This window comes from Tinamus guttatus, unplaced genomic scaffold (assembly GCF_059628265.1).
Source record: "Tinamus guttatus ecotype Peru unplaced genomic scaffold, ASM5962826v1 Tinamus_guttatus_pri_ptg000055l, whole genome shotgun sequence".
In the NCBI taxonomy this organism is placed as follows: domain Eukaryota; kingdom Metazoa; phylum Chordata; class Aves; order Tinamiformes; family Tinamidae; genus Tinamus; species Tinamus guttatus.
This window is the reverse complement of record NW_028288589.1, coordinates 113,581-135,282: the sequence shown is the minus strand read 5'-3', so window position 1 is coordinate 135,282 and position 21,702 is coordinate 113,581. Positions and strand designations below refer to the sequence as shown.

Below are 21,702 nucleotides of genomic sequence, written 5' to 3'. Positions count from 1 at the left end.
AGGGCAGGAGGAGCAGCAGCGTCACCAGGCCATCCCCAAGATGTGCCTCTGCCCTGGGACATTTTAGGAATGACACCAGCAGGATGGTCTGTTTTTGCTCAGAGCCAGACCTGTCCATGGAAAACCCCTCTGGTGGCAGGAGGAAGGAGGAGTAGCCCAGCAAAAGTGAGGCCAATTTCCTCAATTAGCAATAACAGCTGGGGCTGGAGAAGGCACTTGAAATATCCTGTTCAGTTTTGCCTTCACAGGTATCCAAGAGCTTTCTATAACCAAATCTTCCTTCAACTGCTGCCTAGAGAGCTCCTTTCCTAGTATGATGCCTCCTTCTCCAGCAGCTCCACATTAACTTGCCCTCTTTCCCATCAAAAAAAAAAAAAAAAAAAAAGGCACTTTTATCATAGACCAAATTGCCCAATTGGAGGTGGTTCTCCCAATACTGACTCGTCCTTCAAAAACCACTTTGAAGTCAGGAAGAGGTAGCTGGAGGCACACTACCAAGCAAAGTTTGTAAACGTGGTTAACTTATTCATCCTCACTGTGATTCTTCTTGCCAAGGCCAAATGGTAAGTTTGGTCCTTATCAAAATTTTTTTTTCCCTTTGAGGGCTCTCCTGAGGTTACCAGTTCGACTCAAGTTCTTTCATCAGAATTGGTGGGGTAGACAGAGCTGTATAAATTTTGCAGAAAAAGAGAAGGGAATAAGCCTTCTATCCTTCTATCATGTTGTACAGGAATACTTGGCAGCTGTTGACGAACACTCTTGTATTGTAAAAAGAACTATTTTCCTGGTACGAAACTACCCCATCTTCCTTATGCTCTTGTCTGGATGGCCTAGCCAAAGTCAAGAGACGCCATTCTTAAGCATCTGATTGATAAGGAGATATGAAATTCTGCCTGAATATGTCCGAGCAATAGCAAGCCTTCTCATGCGTTTGCAGGAAAAGAAATGAAAGCATGATTAGGAAATCTGTGTGTCTGCACTCCTTTCGGAGGAATCCGTGTTTGCGTGAGCTTAAGAGAGGGCTGATGGCGGAAAGCAGCCTCCCCTCAGCAGAAACACCCACGTCTGCCCTCCCAGACCCGTCAGCTCAAAATGGCGCCGGCTCCCCCGTGCGGGCGCGCGCGCGCAGCGCCGCCTCCGCCTTCCCGCCGCGGCGCGTGCGCAGTGCGGCCGCGCCGGGGGAGCTGCGGCATTTCGTAACCGCGCGCGGGTTGCGCAGCCCGTCCCGCAGCCGGAGATGTCGGGGCCGCCGGAGGGGTCGGAGGCGGATGATGGCGGTAGGTGCCCGATACCTTCATGGCAACCTGGTGGGGCCCGGGCCGCGCGGGGAGGAGGAAGGGGCGCGGAGGTGTTTGAGGAGCCGGGCGGGTTGGGGGGAGCCTGCCCGCCCCATCAGGCGAGCGTTGGTGTTGAGCTGCGCGTGCGCACAGTGAGGTTGGTGAGGGGGCGCGCGCTGGTTTTGGTGTGGATTTGAGTCTTTGTTGTTGTGGGTGTCTTTGTTGTTGTTGTTTTGGGGTGGCTTTTGTTTTTTGGGTTTTTTTTTTTTTTTGGTTTTTTGTTTGTTTTCTTTCGTCAGATAAACTCGTCATCCAACGCTCGGGGTGGGGGGAGACACCTGTCTCTTGTGAGAGAGGGGATCCCCTGTGGAGAGGGAGTCACCTGGGCCGCAGTGTAGGCAAAGTGTGTGGAAAAGCAGCTCCAGAGAGCTGGGCAGGCCGAGCAGGTGGGCAGGGCCTGCGGCCACCATCTAGGAGCCACAAGCTGTGTGAGGAAGCAGGCTTAGGTCACCTGCTGGGGGAGATACATGGAGGGTTTTACAACGAAACAGGAGTCTTTTTTTTTTTTTTTTTTCTCCTCCTTCTGGATACTCTTCCAGCTTGGAAGTAAAGAACTCTCATGGCTTAACATGGTGGAGTTTGATGAAGATAGTGCAGGGGGTTGAACACCCTGTTCCTTGATGCTTTGTTGACTTAACATGTTACCTTCACCAAGTCGCTTTATTGCTTTTTTATTCTTGCTTTGTTGCATATTCTCTCTACTATGTTTTCTATTTTTCTTTCTACTTTTCAGCCAATACAGGAGTGAGCTCTGCAATATATATATAGTTTCTGTAGAGACATAATTTCAGCAGTGGATGCTAGGCACTTCTAGAATGCAAGTAATTTTTTTTTTTGTGTGTGTGCTCGATGATGAGGGTTGCAGGATGGCATCACAGCTATCTGCAGCTATAAATGTCAGAGATTATTTATGTATGGAAAAATTGAAGAGATGGAGATGCTATATCTTGTAGCTGTGGGATAGTGCTGTGCTGTGTATTAGATCTAAGAAAAACATATGCTTTTCATGTTTTCAGAACAGTATTAATGCTCTCTTTTTCTATCCGTAGGCTCAGATGTCTTTGAAATTGTCCTCCCAATCACTATCTTTGTTCTGAGTGATGATGATTTTCTCCAAGATGACAGTGAAGAGCAGGCAACATCGCTTCCTGAGCTGCAGGAAAAGGATGAGCAGGAGGCTAACTTGGATAATAGCAGCTTCTTAAAAAGCAATGTGACACCTGCAAGAGAAAACAATAGATTAAGGAGTTGGGAAGATAAGACTACTTCAAATAAGCATGATCATGTAAAGTACTTTGAAGAAAAATGGGATGCCCAGAGTGTGTATGACAATTCAAAATCAACTTTATCATCTTTAGTTGATCAATGTGATCTAAGCAAGGATAAAAACAATCAAAATGATGCATCACCTACATCACCTTGCAAAACAGAGCTTGCAGAGGCAGATGAAAACAGTGAAAACCAGGGATGTGACGATGACCATTTTCAGAAGATTCCTCTTCTCTTCCCTGCTGGCAAAGAGGGCACAGATAAGGCCATCAGTGCAGAAGGAGAGCTGACTTTAGCACCAACATCCAAAACTGAACAACAACTTGCCAACACTGCAAGTATTCTTTCTTATGGCAGTCAAGAGAAAAAACCGGAAATACACACAGAGATGGAGCCAACTGCTGAAACAGGAGGTAACTCATTAATGATACGAGTGCAAGGGTGGAAGAAATCATAGGTATCAAGTTTGAAGTAGGTAGGAAGGCTTCAAACAGAAGCTAAGAGGCAGCTGAAAGTGAATATTTACAAACCTTTATGAAAAAAATAGCAAAGAAGCTAATACTGTTTCATTCTACTGATGGCTTGAGAGAGGGTGCCTTTCATTAGGAAAGAGGATCTGAAAACAAATTTTGGAAGTTTCTCTCTCATAGACAGAGAGAGAAAAAAGCATCAGGAAATTATACTTAATGTAAGCACAGACTGGGAGGGACATAACTTGGGTTTAAGCTTCAGCACTTCTTGTAGGAGATCAAGTCCTTCAGGAAGGATGGGACAAAGTAGAGGAATACCAAGAGTACTTTCTTCTTTTAAAAGACAGAAGACGGCAAATTGTGTTGTATTTCTGAGATAACTAAGCTGATTGCTGAGCCTTGTTCTTCAGGTGGCAAAATTCAGTAGTGCCCTGATAGGAATTCTGACATAAAGCTGTTTTGTGAAAGCTTTAAGAGAGGTGGTGGTGTGTCTGGTGAAATTCAGAGCTTTGAGCAAAAGAGTGAAATAGACACGAATACTAGGATTACTTTTCTTACAGTATTATTTAAGGGTGGATGGAATGTAGAGGAAAGAAGTGGCCAGGGAAAAAGAAATGGAGTAAGAAAATATTAAGAAAGCAAAAAGAATGAAGAGCGAAGTACACAGTAGGCAGTTTTGGAGTATTACTATGGAATAGTCAAGAACACTGGTTAATGTGTGAAATCTTGTTTGTGTGTATATTTTCTAGATACTGATTCTTCAAAGAATGGAAGTTATGAAGTTAACAGAACAAGAAGGAGAAGCACCTCCTCAGAACCTCAGAATTTTCTTTTAGAGCATGAGTTGAGAGAAGAATTGAAGCTTACTCTTAGTAGCTCTGCTCCAGTTATTAATAGACTTTCTCCAAATTCAGAAGAATTGCCAAAAGATGTAGGAAATATGGAGAGGAATGCTTTTCTTTGTGCTGAATCAAATTCTCCAACGGAGCATATTTATCAATCATTAACTCCATTTTCCAGAAAAAAGTATCGGCAACAAAATGCAATTTCTTGTGCAAGTCCAAAAGAATTGCAAAGCCAGCAAGAAGGTCTATCGTGGTTAAGTAACAATGTGAGCATCAAACCTCTTTCTAAGGGATCTTGTTCTATAACTAAGCATGAAAAGCTAAATTTGAAATGCAGGTTCTGTAGTGCTGTATTTAAATGTACTGTGCTTCTAAAGAAGCATGTTTATGCAGCTCATAAAGGTAAGAAAAAATATAAATGCTGCTTTTGTAAAAGAACCTTCTTCTTTTCTGCCAACCTTAAAAATCACCTTAAATTTCACAAGAAAATTATCAGGTTGCAAAAGACAAGAAAAAATAGACTGAATGCTAAAAAAAGTCAGAGAAAAACTGAAGAAAGAAAATCTGAAATGAAGAAAAAGGAAAGTAAATACGAGAATTTATTTGTCAAAATTGAAAAGGACTTTACTGTGGATGTTCCTGTTACTTTTTCCTGCAAACTTTGTTTTTTTGCTTCATCAAATCCTAGGATTTTTATCCATCACCTGAAGGGTCATAAAGAGAGACCACCTTACCAGTGTCCTCAGTGTGATTATTCCTGCGTTAGTTTATCCTATATGTTAAATCACATGTACTGGCATGCTGGGTATAAGCTGTATAAGTGCAGGTTCTGCACCTTTTTGTCTTTGTATTTTACAAGCATGGTGAGGCATAGCTATATCCATACAGGAACTAAACCGTATACCTGTGAGGTCTGCAAGTCAGCATTTGCAACCGACAGCGGATTAGAGAGACACAGAAGAAAATTCCATGCTGGGAAGGAAACACACCAAGGGCAGCAACTCAGTGAATGTGTAAGTAAAAGGCAGAGAACTCAAAGACCTTTAAAGAGTTATGCATGTGATGAGTGTCACCTAGTGTTTTATACTAGGGGACATCTTAACTTTCATAAAAAATTTCATGAACAGACTAATGGTTATATAGATCAGACTAATGAGTACTGTGAAAGCAAACGATATCAACTTGACAGTGATTCCCGTGACTGTGTTTCTCTATTTCTTTCTGAGGACAGTCATCCAGCTGGAGAAATGTGTAAAATGATGGAACTGGACTTTAAGCAGTCAGGTGGCATGTGGGACAATAAGAAAATGTGCTCTGGGCAGAAATTCCCTGAAAACAGCTATGGAAGCAGCAGTTTGCCTACTACTGAGAATGAATCAAAAGTTTTTCCAGAGTCAAACATAGCAGATACTGTGACTTGCAAAGAAGAGCCCCTCTTCAGCCCCAAGGTCACTTATTCCCAAGTTCAAGTTGATAATGAAGACGATGCATACCATAGACTTGGGGAAAACTTTAAGGATACATGGCCTTCCACTTTGTCCTCTTTCAAAATGTACAAATGTGAACAGTGTGATTATGCAACTGCTGCTTACAACAGCCTTAAGGTGCACCTAAGAAAACATAGACACAAAAAACTGTTTGAGTGCAAAGAATGCAGTAAGACATTTAGAACTTCAAGCCTTTTGCAGAGGCACAGATGTCTTCATGTAAAGAATCAATATGACTTTGGTCACTACCTCTGCATAGACAGATGTTTAGAGGATTTTGATTTGCATCATGAAGGGCATCTAGATACGTATCCCGAAAGTTTTATTCCCTCAGAAGGTTTAAATGATGTCCATTCCTTGCTTTCTCTGAAGTCAAGTGGAGAACAGACAGAAGTCCAGAGGAGCAAGGAGCATGATTTGGGAACACAGAGTCAGCCTCAGTTCTATCAGTGCTCAGAATGTGAGTACACTACTTATATTTTAAGCAATCTTAAGCTGCATGTAAGAACCCATACGGGTGAGAAACCTTACAGCTGCAGTGTTTGTCAAAAGAACTTTCGTACTTCCAGTCACCTGAAACGACACAAGGTCCTACATTTTAATGTGAAACATCTCAAATGTAGGACCTGTGACTATTCAACAGACAAATGGTTAACCCTGAAACGGCATCTGACTTTGCACTCTGATAACGAAATCTCATCTGGTGGGAATGCCTATGAACAAAAGGTACTGCCGGTCAAAACGTACACGTGTGAAGAGTGTGGCTATACCACAACCCACAATGGAAACTTTAAGCAGCACTTGAGAATTCATACAGGAGAGAAGCCATTCAAATGTAGTCAGTGTTCGATTTCTTTCCGCACATCTGGCCACCTGAAGCGCCATCTGCTAACTCATCTGAAGTTGCACTGCAAAAGGTGTGCGTTTTCTACAATAGATAGATATGCTATGCAAAAGCATGCAAAAACACATAAAGTGTACAAGTGTAAAAAGTGCAATGTCACATTTCCTACCAAAAAGCTGCATGAAAAGCATAAATGGCAACATTTAAGAGCTGGACCATAAACATAGAAGTTGCAAGCTGGATCTTGGTTCTGGAGAGTTTTGCATTTTTTGAATTTACTCATTGCGTTTATGCTCTGTCCCCGGAACAATGGCTAGTAGTGGATGGATGTAGTGTTTTAGTTCAGGCTACAAAGATTGTCTTGCCTCTGGCTCTTCTGAGAGCTGTTCCAGCAACGCTTGTGCTAAAGTAGTTCTTGGAGTCGCATTTTCATGCTGGAACATTTTTTCTGCTCTCTGAGATCAGAGCTATGATTTGTCCCATGCTTATCTGTTGAAATACACTTGTAAAAGGGTGACCTTATTTTCTGTCACTCTTTTTTCCTAGCTGAACTTTTGTTTAGCTGAAGTAATGTCTAAAGGGAGAGGGATGTGTATTATATTGCAAAGTAATAACATTTGAACTAAAAATTGTGGAAGCGGTTGAGGCTTAATGCTAGCTTCCATCTGCTGAAACTTGTATTCCTTCCTGCAAAGTTTCCTCACAATATTACAGAATCAAAGATTCACGTACTCACTGGGTAACTGGGATATGAAAGTCTTTACTACTTATAGATGTATATATAAAATGTTGTTAGACATTTAATCTTGCCTGTAATTATCATTGATAGTTTTTTTTGAGTAGTCTGACAAAAAAAAAATAGTCATGTTGCTAACTAATCAGATCCTCTAAGATAATGAGAAACCTCAACTCCAATTTCACTGATTTTATGTTGATGCCTAATAGTTATCCATTATGAAATGCCTTACCTTTTCTCAGGCTGGTAGAATGTAGTTATGGTGCTCTTTGGAGGGGGAGAAAAAAAGAGAAAAAAAAAAACCCTACAGTGTCTATTTTGAGAAACAAATAATATATCCATTAATTTAGTCACTGTCTTGCTTGTTGCAAATACTACCCGGATTACATTAAAAACTTTAGAAGTATCTTGAATTGTCAAATTTATTTTGTTAATTTAAGAGATATTATATGATATGTATAATGTCATGAACCAAACTGCACTTGTTAGAGAAATGCAGTGAGGTGAACTTCATCTTCTTGGTAATCACACTTGTTTTGAGTTATATAGTACTGGACACTGAAATGTCTACCAGTTTGCTCAAAGGTGTTCATAACAGCAATGTCATCTTAGGGAGAAAGAAAATGGCAAAGGATTCATACAAATTGTCCTTTAGTGTCATAGTTCAGTCCACGAAATAGCAGAGTAAGCATATAGCTAAACTTGGGAGACTGTTAAAATGAACGGATATACACCGTTATGTTACTGTTCTGAAACTTATGTTTTTGTTAAAAGGGATAATACCATGTTAGAGGTAAACTTACTAATAGGTCCACATTTAAGACCAGAGCAGCAAAGGAATTTAAATAATCTAGTGATTTTAGGGAATCTAGTGATGACTTCCCAGGTTATAGTAAAAATAATTGTAACACCATGAAGGTGCTGCTACTATTGGGAAATGAAAGAAGAAAGTTTCAGATCTTAAAATGAGTGTGCTAGCTATCGGAATGTAACTGTGACATGGAAGTACGTTATGCACTAACAAGTTGTTGCAGCAGTACCCAACTGGGAACTGCAGCTTCAGGGTTTCATTATTATTATTGAAACAGAAGATCTGAAATCTTACGTAAATTTTAAGTAAAGACCACAATACACTAGGAAGTCTAGTAAGCAGTCTTCCCATGGACATGTGAAACCTGGATGCCCCTGCTCCATTTTTTTAATTAACAGTAAAAATAACAGTGGTAAAATCTTAACTTTTTCTGCTCTTCTGTCTCTTCCTCACCCTGTTTTTTGTTGGTTTAGGAACATGACAGGACCTAGTGAACAGTCAGTTTATCCTTTCAGATCAGCTGTCCTTCCCCTGGGCTTACTCATAGAGTGGAGCAAAAAAACATGACCCGCAAATATTTAATTAAATATTTGATTAATTAGTTAAAAAAGTGTTTTTTTTTTCCATGGGATTCTGTTCTGCCACCCAGGGGAAGCTCCGCCCCTTCCTAGTCCCGCCCAGCGCGCGCGGCCGCCCAGCATTTGGCGCCTGCGCACAGCGCCCTCCCCGCCGCGCGTGCGCAAGCGCGCTCTGCCCAGCGCCCGCCCCCTCCGCGCCGCCGTTGCCGCATCCCGCTTGCGCATGCGCAGAGCGCGCACTCTTCCGGGAACGGCGCCTGCGCGGGGTCTCGACCGGGGCCGCAGTGGCGAGCGGCGTTTCGCCGCTTTCATCCCTTTCTCTTCTGCCGGACTTCGCGCCCCTTCGCCGCCAAGATGCCGCGGATTATGATTAAAGGCGGTGTGTGGCGGAACACCGAGGTAGGAGCCGTTCGCGCCAATCCCCCCCACCCCCGCTCGGGGCCTCCTCAGGGGTGGCGGGGGGGAGGGGTCCTGCGTAGATGCGCATGCGGCGTTCGGGGCTGTAGTGGTGCGCATGCGCCGGGGGGGGGGGGGCGTTAGCCCTGTAAATAGTAGTGAAGAAACAATAAAGCAAGAAATAGATATTTCAAACTCCATTTTTTTTCCTCCTAGATGTTATGTTCAAAAGCAGAGGAGGCATCTGACACTATAAACTGTCAAACTCTGCCACTGTATATTGTGAACACTAATCACACAGTTCAAAAATAGGGGGGAAAAGTAATAAAAGATAAATATCCTGTGTTCTCTTAAATACTTGCGGTCTGCATCAGCTCTGCATCAGAGGGCTGTTGAATTGCAGATCAGCCGAGGGCAGGAAGTACTGCTGTTTATTTGCCCTGTTCTTAACGTCTTTCATAGCTGACTCATTTTCACAGCATGAGTCAAATGGATCATTTTTTACATCTGTTTCTGTATATCAGAGTATCATGAAGGAAAAAACTGTTTGTATTTACGGCTGTTTCTATGATTGATCTAATATCAATATACAATGTTAAAAATATGAAAAGTGGAACTAGTCAATGGTTATTGGAAAAACAACTGATTACTAGCAAATCAGTCTGAAAGTGTCATCAGTATGGCTGTATCATTGTCGATATAAAGAATTTATAGATCTGTTTTTCATATAGATTTTACAAGCTGTTTCCAGTAGCAGCTCAAGGCAAAGCTCAGTTTACAGTGAAAGCTGCTGTGTGCTGCGAGAGCTGTCTATGCTAGACAGAGTGTCTGCCACTGGTGCCTCGCATCAGCACTGTGTATCTGAGCAGCTTGTAAACAACCACAAGTGCTTATTGGTACAGAAGAACACATCCATGGTTGTCAAGGGTACAAAGAGTAGTTGTTAAGTATTTAAAATATTGTTTACTGATTTGTGAGGAAATCAGAAGTAATCAACTCGTTTGTCTGGAGAAGGGGAGAAAGGAATGGATGGATGCCTTGACCAGACTATAATTACTTTTTTTCCACATTTAATCAGTATCTCTATGCACAGTTCTTTGTATATAAACAGCCTGCATATTTTTCCCCATAAGTTTGTAATCTTTGGGAGAAGCATTTCTGATCTTCTGATTCTAAATGTTTAAGAAGTTTATTTTAAGGATTCTTTGCAATAGAGAAACTTCATGTTTTGTGGTGTATGTTTTTAAGAGCTTTTTTTTTTCCACTAGCAGGTAAATATAATAGATTTGCATTAAAATTTGCAAAATAAATCACTTAGGGCCTTATTTAAAACAAGACGCTCCAGAGCATTTGTCTTTTTTTTTTTTTTTTTCAGTGTTATGTCACTAACAGACAAACAAACCTCTCCCTACCTCCTTATTGCTGTCCTTTAAAAAAGTCCTACAGAGCCATCAAAAGCTGCATGTATTAGAGCAGTGAAACTGTTCTATTTCAGTGGGGTTTGGACTACAAATTCTCATTCATCTTGAAATAAAATCTGGAAAAGAAGCAGCAATGCTTTGTCATTTCTACTAGGTCAGCCCTTTAGATGAAACCTACTGCCTTCCCTTCTGCTTGTGCTCTAACTTTCCACTTTGTGAGTTTTGGTGATCCATAACACTGTAAATCATTTTCATTTTAAGGATGAAATCCTGAAAGCAGCTGTAATGAAATATGGCAAAAACCAGTGGTCTCGTATTGCTTCTTTATTGCATAGGAAATCAGCAAAACAGTGCAAAGCCAGATGGTAAGTGAGAATTTCCGTGACTGGTCATATGCTATTTGGAATTACTGTGAATTTAGGGGTTGCTACAGATTAATTTGTGTACATGGAAGAACAATGATTTTAGGGTTGTTTGAGTTCCATCTTTGTATATTGCAGTTTCCTATTTTATGAAAGGATCATGAAGGAAAATAAATGATCACTTTGCAAGTGATGGCAGTGTCATCGAATACAGGGTCACTGAATTTTTATATAAATACATATAATATACTTATGTGTATATATATACACACACCCACACACATACATGCACATATACCTATTGCTTTATATATTTGCAAATATTTTAAATCATTTTTTTTCAGAGAAATGAAATTCTCAAATCATTTACAGACGTTCTTTGGGTTATTTTATAGTAAGAGTTTGGCTTGAGGATTGATTTTTAGAATTTTCACTACAAAGTTTTAATTAATAGCAAAATGGAAGCATAAAACTGATGCAGATAAGGCAGCATGAATCCATTTAAGAATAAGATGAAATTTATTAAGTATGGAATTACTCATATTTCTTGGATTGTTTCAGCCTATAAGTAACTACTGATACAGTTAAAGATAAAACAACTCTTTGAAGGATCCAGACCAAGCAAGGCTGCTCCTTCTGGTAACTTCAGTTGTTTTGAGTCTTATCTTTTTTTCTTTTTTGAGTTAATTTTAAGATTTTTGTCTTGTCAGAAGAGAGGAAAAGAATGGAAAAAGAAGCAGTATCTGTAGGAAGAACAGTGGATTATTAATACATTCTAAAATCCAAATGTATGTCATAGTAATACCATTTTGTACAAAAGTAGTCTTAAATATATATTTCTGGCCGGATTATGAAATCTTCCTGCAGTGGTACTTAGGAATACTGTTTCAAGTTAATTCAAGGTAGATTAGTGGATAACTTGTATCCCTCTTAACTACTTCACTTTTTAATAGGTACGAATGGCTAGACCCAAGCATCAAAAAGACAGAATGGTCACGGGAAGAAGAGGAGAAACTGCTCCACCTGGCAAAGCTGATGCCCACCCAGTGGAGAACCATTGCACCAATTATTGGAAGAACTGCTGCACAGTGTTTGGAGCACTATGAATTTCTGCTGTGAGTTACTGTGCTGCTAGAGTTGCATAATTGGAAAGTCTGTGCAGTTTGCTGTGTGGATGTATCAGTCTCTTCACTTGGGGTGCTGAATGGTTTCAGACTGGCAAAGGGGTTTTTTTGTAAGCAGTCCTTCCATTTTAAATTTACCTGGATTTTTTTTTTGACTGGCTGAGTAGCATAAGTATATCTATGTGTGATAGATAAAGACAGGAAAAAAAAGAAAACATTATTGAAATGGCTTAATATGCAGCCAGAGAGTCTTTTGGGTCAGGACAAGAGAGGGATGTACTGTCTTCCCTTATGAGCCTTTTTTAAGTTCTGAGGCAACTGGTGGTATTTAAAAACATAATGTGCAACACTTAAGCATTCATTGCTGCTTGATTTCTTGTCATTATTATTAAACGTCAACAGTTTACAAAAGCAGACTTCACTGTCACCAACTTTGTCAATATTATTATTATAAACTTTGTCAATATTTTATATAATATCATGTTGTAGAATAGTACTATATAGTTTTTTTCTGCTAACCCATGATTATTTAGGTAACTGTATCATGATCATGAATCTTTTTTTTGCAGTGAGTAATTGTATAAAGTTTCTTTTATGGTACGTGGTACAAGCTTATATTTCTTAGTAAGTCTTTAGGGTGCTCTAAGAAAGGGATGGCTAGTATTAACCCAGGGAAAACAAAAAGCTAATTGTGATATATGCGACGTGTGTTCAGGGACAAAGCTGCTCAGAGAGACAATGAGGAAGAAACCGCTGATGATCCTCGGAAACTTAAACCTGGAGAAATTGATCCAAATCCAGAAACCAAGCCAGCCAGGCCAGATCCTATTGATATGGATGAAGGTCAGAAAGGAATTTGTTTCCTGTTTGTGCAAAAATCTGATGTCTCAAGTTTTTCTTTTTACATACCTCCTGTACCCATAAGAAATTCTATTTAAAAAACAAGCTTTTTTTTTTCTTGTTTTTCTTACAAATTTTATCCTAATTCTCTATCTGGAAAGTATTTGTGCTCTTTCAGGTTTTCTTTTCCCCTTATTTAGTATGTTTGATACCTTCTCACCTGTCTTTGTTATCCTTTTCTGTGACTGGCTCTTCTTTGCTAAAATCATTTAAATCATGCTAAATCATTTTTTCTTTCTATATTTTCATACTTTCCCATTTTACCTCTTTCTTTACATGTTCTGATTCAATGCAGAAATAAGTTGAATCGTTTTCAGTATTTTGGCATTTTTTTCTTCAAATCTTGGCTTCATCTGTCTGTTAGTTTCAAAAATGTTTTTTAGAAATTCGGAGAAAACTAGAGTTTGGAAATAATGCAGAATTCTGCCAAAACATTGATTTCTTGAGCTTTCCAAGATTGCTTTCAGATCTTAACATCATTTTTCTCTGGTTCCCTCTTTAAATACAAAACTGATACCTGCACTTATCTTACTTTTACAGATGAACTTGAAATGCTCTCTGAAGCTAGAGCTCGTCTAGCCAATACACAGGGAAAGAAGGCCAAAAGGAAAGCAAGAGAGAAACAGCTGGAAGAAGCTAGGTAAATTTATGCTTAATTTTATATAGTGGGGCTCCTTTCATTGACTTTGGAGCATTTACAAGTCGGGCACAGGCTTCTTTTTTTGCAGAATCAGAGATTTGATAGTACTCTTTGATAATAATTCATGAATTCATTCTTGTGTATGTACAGCCCCTATCACAGCAAGAATTTCAGGTTGTCCTAAAATCAGGTTTTAGGATACAGTAGTTGCCAATAACTGTGCACTTTAAATCACGTAACATTACTGCATTTCTGCAGGCGTCTTGCTGCTCTTCAGAAGAGACGAGAGCTTCGAGCTGCTGGGATTGAGATCCAGAAGAAAAGAAAAAGGAAGAGGGGAGTGGATTATAATGCAGAAATTCCATTTGAAAAGAAACCTGCCCCAGGTTTTTATGATACATCAGAGGAAAGCTATCAGTCACTGGATGCAGATTTCAGAAGGCTACGTCAGCAAGACCTGGATGGAGAATTAAGATCGTAAGTGTGTATATGAGTGTGAATTCTATTAAGTAGGGAGTGCTATATAAAAATACATGTATGTTAAGGGAAAAAAAAAAAGGGGTCCTGAAATGTCTGAAGTATTATGTAGTCAGGAATTGTATTTTCCATAGGGCAGATTCTAGCACGTCCTGCACTTCGCCCCCCCACAACATGCAGTAGAAACGCTAAATGCACATTTTCATCAACATACTTAATTGTACAATTGTCTTCCTATCACTTCTGGCAAGTTTATTTTTTTTTTAATTGAGAGATCAGATCTAATACTACATCTTTTTTTTTGGTTGGTTGTTTTTTTTTACCTGTTGATCTAATTAATTCTTTTTGTTTAATTCTTAGTTCGGAAAGTCTGGCAGGAGCCTCAGATTGCTGTGGTTTACTAAACTATAATTTCACAGGCTCACTGCACTACTATTTGAAGAAAACATTCTATTTATTAAACACCAAAGAAAACTTGATTCCTGTATCCCACAGAGAATATTCTTCGTCCTTTATCAACTGCAAGAGGAAGAGAGGCTGCTTGTGTACACTGATTCCTGCTGTCTAAATCCTTGGACTGACATCCCTTTCCTAACTCCAGTGTCTCTGTATTGAGTAGCTGAAGCAGCCCCCCATTGCCTAATTCCCTAATTTAGAAGCATTACATTGCTTTTTTTGTAGGCTCTGCTGCAAGATCTTCACACTGTATCTAATGACATAGCTTCTAAACCACGAGGCAGTTTGCTCTTCCTGCAGCATGTTTTATTTCAGCATATCCAGCTTTTGATTAGGGCGCAGACTATGTTCTTTATTGATCTGCTTGTTTATTTTACTGTGCGGCTGGTTTGTGTGTTCTAAAATGACTCTCTTGTCCATAATGACAGTGAAAGGGAGGGAAGAGAGCGCAAAAAAGACAAACAACACATGAAACGGAAAAAAGAATCAGACTTGCCTTCGGCCATTCTGCAGACCAGTGGAGTGTCAGAGTTTACAAAGAAAAGAAGTAAACTAGTGCTTCCAGCTCCTCAGGTAAACTTCCTGATCAGTAAATAACTTGTAAGCACAGTGTCAGTCAACAATTTCTGTGTTATCCAGAGGATCTGGTTGTCATGTTTTCTCTTGTGTCTTGGAATTTTCTCGTTGCTGCGAAACATGGGTTGACCAAAGCCAGTAGGCATATATAAAAGATTTATCTCAGAGTGATTTTTTTAAGCTAGAGTTGCAGAAAAATATTGGGGAGAGATACTGTGTTATCTCAGGTTTATGCCTGCTATAGCACGTAATTGGGCTGTCTCTTATGATCATGACATTTTAGAGACTGGTATTTTGGGGTACTGTTTGTTTTTTATTGGATAGAAATGGTCAGTAACCATCTAGGCAGTGTTTTAAGTAGCATCACCCAACATCCACCTGTGGAAGGGGTAAGGGTGAGAAGAAGCCATTCTGAAGAGCTATCAAAGCGAATGCCAAGTATTTTCTGACATGCATCTAAGAGATATGTTCTTCTCAAGGTGATGCATTACGTGATGTTGTTTTCCTTTTAAAGATATCTGATACAGAACTTGAAGAAGTTGTAAAAGTAGGCCAGGCAAGTGAGATTGCACGCCAGACTGCTGAGGAATCTGGAATTACAAACTCGGCCTCCAGCACTCTTCTGTCTGAATATAATGTGACAAACAACAGCATAGCCCTAAGGACACCCAAAACTCCAGCAGCACAAGACAGGATCCTGCAGGTGATGTATAAACTTACGGAGTAGGTTTTTGGTTTTAGTGTATTGATAAATTGAATGTAAGTCCCATAGAAAGCGTCGCTTTGATTTTGTGCTCTAATGGGGTTTGACTTCGTGCATGATGTACAACGTGCACAGAAAAGTGTAGAAGCTGATCCACTTCTACCTGATCAGTTGTGTGGCACCACACTTGAAAACTTTTTTTTTTAATTGTGTACAGCATGTCACTTTTAGCATTCACATTTAGCCCTCTTGGGTTCTGTGTAATTCTCCTCTTCTAAACACTTCAGCTTCAAAGTTGTATATTGTGTTCATATCCTTAAAACAACTTTGTGTACATCATTTGCTATTTAGTCTTGCCATTCAGCTTTTATTTCAATTAATTGGAAATAATTATTTGAAATAATAAAAATATTCTTTTTCCATCACTTTGTTGTCTTAAAAACATTTAAGACTAGGATTGTCAAAACCTACCTTTTTAACCTTCTGAGTTAGTTTTGAACAGTGTTGGTTGTATGAGTCAGGGTTATTCCACAAACTGGTAGTGCTATCTGTAATGTTTTGTTAGGTTTGTGGAGATGGCTAAATGACATCAGTGCAGCCAGTGCCTAAAAAAAAAATACTGCTTTCATAACGAGTTGTTTTTCATGAATTTTTGTTTCCTTCCATGATCTGTAGTCAGGAACTTTCTCTTTTTTCATAAGTCTCTGTGCAGTATTTGCAGAAATGGCCACATATATCACCTTGGAATGGAGTACATCACATTAGCTACAATACCCAAGTAGTTGGATCGTTATTATATCATAAATTGTTCAGTATTCTAGAAAGATAATTTATATGGGACAGTTCTATATTAATGCCTAATTCTTTATCACAAAAAAGCAAAACTTATTTATTTAGTTTTAAAAAAGACCTTTCTAAAAGCCCTCATGGACCAGAAATCTGAAATGTGACCAGGTATTTTGGAACCTTCTATTTGAAGTGTTGTTTGGATAAACTTATGCCTTTATTGGCATTAGTTTTCAGAAGGCAAGCATGCTGCCCCTTCTGAAAATAAGGATCATAAGGATAGGATAGTTTGAGTTTTCACTTTCTAACAAACTTGCAAATTTCTGATATTCATCAAACTGGAGAAAGTTGAAATATTAGGCAACCATTGATTTTGGAGATTCCACTTCAAAATATACCTTAAAGTTTAAAATATTTTGATATTCAAATAACTTTGCATTTCTTGTTGTTGCTCTATTTGTTAAATGTGTATAGTAGAGAGGGACTCTGAAAGTGTTAGTAATATACTCCATGTGTTTTCTGCTCCACAGGAAGCACAGAATTTGATGGCTCTCACAAACGTAGATACTCCCCTGAAAGGAGGTCTTAACACTCCCCTGCATGAAAGTGACTTTTCAGGGGTAACCCCACAGAGACAGGTTGTTCAGACTCCAAATACTGTACTTTCCACACCCTTCAGGTAAAACAGACTCTTCTGTAATGGCTAACTGTGTGTGTATCTGGTGGGGTAGAGGAAGCTGATCTCAATGTGGGAAATAGTAGCCTTTGATAAATGCTTCATATCCAATTTCAGCCTGTTTTCATTTAGAGCCCTATTATACAACTACCATAATTGTTTTGTCTTCAGCAAGCTCAGCCACTCGGCCTTCTTCCGTCTTTGTACAGCATTTAGCTCACTGGGATTTTGGGCCAAGGTGAGGGCTTTAGTGGTAATTATTAATTATACTGAAGTATTACAAGAGTATAAATAGCAAGATGGAGTGTCATTGTGTGTGTGGATCCCACCCTCTCCAATTTATTAAAGATGTGGGAGGTCTCCTAGCCAAGCCCACTGTGAACCCTTGAAAAGTTGAGGTAAATCCTACATATCTAAAATAAAATAATTTTTATACTGCCACTCTCAATACTAGGGAATTGTTGGTTTAACTTTTGCAGTGGGTCCTGAATAAGTATATATTTCACAAATGCCAAACCTGTGGAACTTAAAAATATTATACTTGGTATGTTTTGTCTGTTAAATTTTTCAGCTCAGGTTCTTATTTTATGTGCATCATGGCAGCATTTCAAAAGCAGTTTTGTTTTGCTGTTTAGAAGATTCTGATAGATAGATGCTGAGGGCCTGCCCTTGCAGATGGATTTACATAAGTTAATCCTTTTCTGGAGATCTACTGATGTCAGTGGGTTGCAGAATGAATATAATTTGACCTGGAGTGATCTGACTACAGATTCGGATAATTTTGTGCTACTAAATGAGTGATTAAAAAAAGTGGGAGGTTTTAATGTCTGAAGTTCAAGTTTGAGCGTGTAAGTAGGGAAGTTTTGTGTCAATTTTGTTTGCCTGCAGAAATGAAGAACAGAGATCTTGAGCAGAAAAAAAAAGTGGTTAAAATAAATAAAAGGAAGCCATAGTTGTTGTATAAAACAGAGTAGTAAAGTAGGGTAGCATATAGCTATCTAACCCAGCAGATTAAGTAATTAAAAGTACCCTTTTTTCTTTTCTGTGATAGTGTGAATTTGTAATATTTTGATGATTCTTCCAGAAGTTGTTGTTTTATCCTAAATTAAATCACTTGCTGCTCACTGACAAACCCAGTTAATAGGGCTCTACATTATCACTCCAAATAGGAGCAGTGGCAGAGGTCAGGCTGTATACACAACTGTCTCTTTCCAACATTATGGTATCTTATTTTCTTCATATTTATTAATGTGGCATTACAGAATTACAGTAACTCATAGTAGAAATGATGTATTAAATAGTCTCATAGATCAACTATCTCTGCCAGGTTTATTCTGTGCAGCACACCTTCTTTTTATCACTGTCTGAAGTTTACATCCTCTTTAAGTGAATGTAGGTAGCTGCATAAATGTAGGGGTGGTTTTTTTTGTAAGTATTTCTGCCTTCTTGATCCTGTTTCTTTTGGGCATTTGACGGCATTTTGTCAGTTGTTTTGTTTGCTTGTTTTGCAGTTGCTATGTCAAATATCTTTGCAAGTAAGAGAGAATTTGATTGTCATTATTTGGGGCATCCTCTGCATACCTTACCATCTTTCCTATAGTTAACCCTCAAAAGCTTATAGGGATAGAGAAATATTTATTTCCCAGTCTGGAGGGAAAGGGAGCTAGGCCTAGAAGGTCTGAGACTCCATTCATCTTGCCTAACCTTAGGTACTTAGAAGTAATTAGTGTGATGGAGCTACTCCCTCAGTAATCAGTGAAAGGAAAGAAGTACCTTCACAGTGATTCATTCAGTTGTAAGATGGGAAGGTTGTTAATAAGATGAATTCAGAGTGAATAACTTGCTGCAGGTGGTAGGGAAATCAGAGGTTGCAGTTAAATCTTGATTGCTGAATCCCAGAATAGTGACTGGGTGATCTTTTCTCTCAAAGGTAGGGGTAGGAAATAGTGTTGAATTAATTCCTGAAGCTTCTCTTAATGTAGTGTTGTGCCTAAATTTTAGCTCGAAGAGTCCTTTATTATACTCTGAAAGGTGTGAATGGTTTGTTTTGTTTGATCCTTTTAATCACGCATTGTGGTTTCACTGTCTTAAAAAAAGTCTTGAAATTATTAACTGTACAAGCAATAAACTTTGCTATAAATTTTGTTTATATTATTTTTATAAATTTTGTTTATATTATTTTTATTATTTTAGAATTTATTTTTACTATAACTTTTATTAACTTTAAATTTTTACCGCATTCACATGTTTGAAATAGAGCTCTTTGAGGAGAGAAAAATTAACTGTGTTTACATTTTTCTTAGAACACCTTCTCAGGGGTCAGAGGGCCTAACTCCTCGAGGAGGATTAACTCCAAAACCTGTAGCTGGTACAACACCTGGTAGAACTCCCCTACGTGATAAATTGAACATCAACCCAGAAGACGGTATGGCAGATTACAGTGACCCATCTTATGCCAAACAGCTGGTAAGAAGTACATGAGAAGATGGATATAATGGGTTTTCAGGAATTTTAATTTCTTATATCCTGAATAGAATTTGATTTTATAGCAAGTGTTATTTGTACCATTTATCTAGAAATCCGTACTCATCACATGATAGAATCAAATCTTTGCATTGTTGTAACATCAAGACTTTTTTTTTTTTGAAAGAGCAGAAATAGCTCAAAGCAGCTTCAAGTGAGCTCAGTGAAAGCACTCCAGGACTAGCCATCAGAGAAGACATAACTAGGTTTCAATCATACTTTTATCTTTGAAGTTGAGCAGGAAATACTCCTGTCTCCAGGAGAGAGTCATGGTGTGGGTTTATTTATTTATTTATTTATTGCAATCCCACACAGCCCTCAAATCCCACATCAGTCCAACTTCCCAGTTTACCTTCGTGACCTTTTCATTAGTCTTTCCTGTTGCCAGCACTGAGTTAAAGGAGTTTGAAATTTGCCATTAGGAGCACTTGGTTTTGAGATGTCCAGTCAATCTGAGTCCTGTCCAGATTTGCCTTTCATCACCTTTGGCAACAGATATTTCCATTCCTGGATATTCAGCCACATGTACCCTGCCAATTAGGCATGGCATAAAAGGCCATATAACTAATAGGTACTGAGAACTCCTTTTATGTGACTGATTCTGCAGCCTTCACTCTGGCTTTGGATATTTCGCACCAGAGCTATTGACATTTTTCTCTCTGGGCTAACTAAAGATACCCACCCAAAGTTTTTTGGCATGGTCTTCTCATGAAAATAACTCTTTGATTCCAGATTTTTAGGTTTACCCTTAGCATAAAGGACAAGGTTTATCTGATGTCCTTAGGCTTATTTGGTTCTATCTTAGCCTTTTTATGGTAAGTTTGGCTTTTCTGCTTGTAGAAGGAAAAGTAGGGCTTCAGTTTGCTGATGGATTTTCCAGGTTTCCAGCTGCATTGCTCTTTAGGTCATTCTTGTTCTGTACCACAATTCACAGATCTGTGAGCAACCAAATAGAAAAAAGTAATATCTGAGGGGTAACCTCCCACACAGACCTGCATATAAACCTGTGACCATCATGCACATGGGCAGATTTTCATGCATCATTTTCAATTTCTTGAAATGCATATATGTGAATCTCCACTCTTGGTCTGAAACTACCAGGCAGTGAGGGTACTGTACTAATTTACTCCTTGGATGTTTTTCAAAAATTGTACATCAAGTTTTCATTACCTGTCTTTAAGTGAGTTATATGTTGTCCTGCAACATCAGAGACTTGCTGTTCTCAACAATGCCTAAATTCTGAGGTGCTGATCAGTAGGCTAATCTGGATTAGTAATGTGCCCCCTTTTGTCGGATCTCCAAAAAAAAAAAAAAAAAAGTTTCTTTTGACTTTGTAGTAAACTAAGATTGCCAGATGATGTTACTTATGTGTTATTTGTATCTATTAATGTAGATGAAAGGAGTTTTTACCATATCACATACTAGTGCATGATTTCAGAAGCATTATATCCTAACTATCTCAACAGGAAAAAGAATCTCGTGAACACCTGCGCCTTGGGCTCATGGCCCTTCCTGCTCCAAAGAATGACTTTGAGATTGTTCTGCCTGAAAATGCAGAAAAAGAACTTGAGGAGCATGAAGTAGATGAAACCTTTGTGGAAGATACTGCTGATATAGATGCTCGCAAGCAGGTAGGTATATGTAATGTAATTGGTGCCTTTTGTTTCTTCTCTCTGTTTTTCCCATAGTTTCATACGCATTTAGCAGACATGGTAAAGTTTCCACAAAATAATATTAGATGTGCTTGTTTTTTATTCTGCTATCAGAGTACCTCAGACATACAGGCTAAAACAGTCTATGAATCATTTCCTTAATTCATTAACATTAATGTCGTTTTTAATAATGGAATCTTTAAGAATGTGTGTATCCTATCCTCTGCTGTTATCTCTTTAAAAAACATGAAAATATAACTAAAATATGATGAAAAACATCCTTCTGCAGAGGCATATGCATACGAATATTGTGGGTTTTGGAATTGTGAAATGTAAGGCAGGTAAATGCAAATTGAGGCAAGCTGGTAGAACATATGGAGTGAGCTGGTCTCCTGTGTGTGATTTGTACCGGAAGATTACCAGACAGACCAATTTTGAGTAGATCCCTGTGTTTTTTGGTTTGAGGATTAAAGATTTGGCACAGTGGTGTCAAAAGCACTGCTGTGTTCTGTTGGTTAAGCAGTATACTAATCAGCAGTTAGAGATAGTAAAACTTTTCTGTTTACATGAGTAATCTCTTTTTAGTTCATTATTTGTCCTGAGCACAATGTGATGCAGATCTGCTTTTGTTGC

General features: G+C 38.9%; 2 protein-coding genes across 2 annotated transcripts in view; both read left to right on the top strand.

Moving 5' to 3' along the window:
• The first annotated feature begins 1,219 nt into the window (after positions 1–1,219).
• Positions 1,220–6,502, top strand: LOC104569403 (uncharacterized). Its single transcript, XM_088540088.1, has 3 exons — positions 1,220–1,277; positions 2,387–3,019; positions 3,826–6,502. Exons 1-3 carry the CDS (start codon positions 1,238–1,240, stop codon positions 6,471–6,473), a joined length of 3,321 nt encoding a protein of 1,106 aa, XP_088396214.1. The 5' UTR covers positions 1,220–1,237; the 3' UTR covers positions 6,474–6,502.
• A 2,123-nt stretch (positions 6,503–8,625) lies between these two features.
• The window catches only part of CDC5L (cell division cycle 5 like), a 31,695-nt gene continuing 18,618 nt past the window's right edge, over positions 8,626–21,702 (top strand). Inside the window, exons 1-11 of the mRNA XM_088540087.1 lie at positions 8,626–8,776; positions 10,456–10,559; positions 11,510–11,671; positions 12,396–12,523; positions 13,121–13,220; positions 13,479–13,697; positions 14,582–14,726; positions 15,244–15,432; positions 16,749–16,897; positions 19,198–19,360; positions 20,884–21,048. Of these exons, the coding sequence (XP_088396213.1) occupies positions 8,732–8,776; positions 10,456–10,559; positions 11,510–11,671; positions 12,396–12,523; positions 13,121–13,220; positions 13,479–13,697; positions 14,582–14,726; positions 15,244–15,432; positions 16,749–16,897; positions 19,198–19,360; positions 20,884–21,048 (1,569 nt within the window). The 5' untranslated portion in view covers positions 8,626–8,731. The remainder of the gene's footprint in view (positions 8,777–10,455; positions 10,560–11,509; positions 11,672–12,395; positions 12,524–13,120; positions 13,221–13,478; positions 13,698–14,581; positions 14,727–15,243; positions 15,433–16,748; positions 16,898–19,197; positions 19,361–20,883; positions 21,049–21,702) is intronic.

What these genes read in the sequence shown, in the direction of transcription:
- LOC104569403 (XM_088540088.1), top strand. Translation starts at nt 1,238, where the DNA reads ATGTCGGGGCCGCCGGAGGGGTCGGAGGCGGATGATGGCG. An exon ending in GTCGGAGGCGGATGATGGCG is followed by an intron (nt 1,278 to 2,386) that starts GTAGGTGCCCGA and finishes TTCTATCCGTAG; the next exon opens with GCTCAGATGTCTTTGAAATT. An exon ending in GCCAACTGCTGAAACAGGAG is followed by an intron (nt 3,020 to 3,825) that starts GTAACTCATTAA and finishes TATATTTTCTAG; the next exon opens with ATACTGATTCTTCAAAGAAT.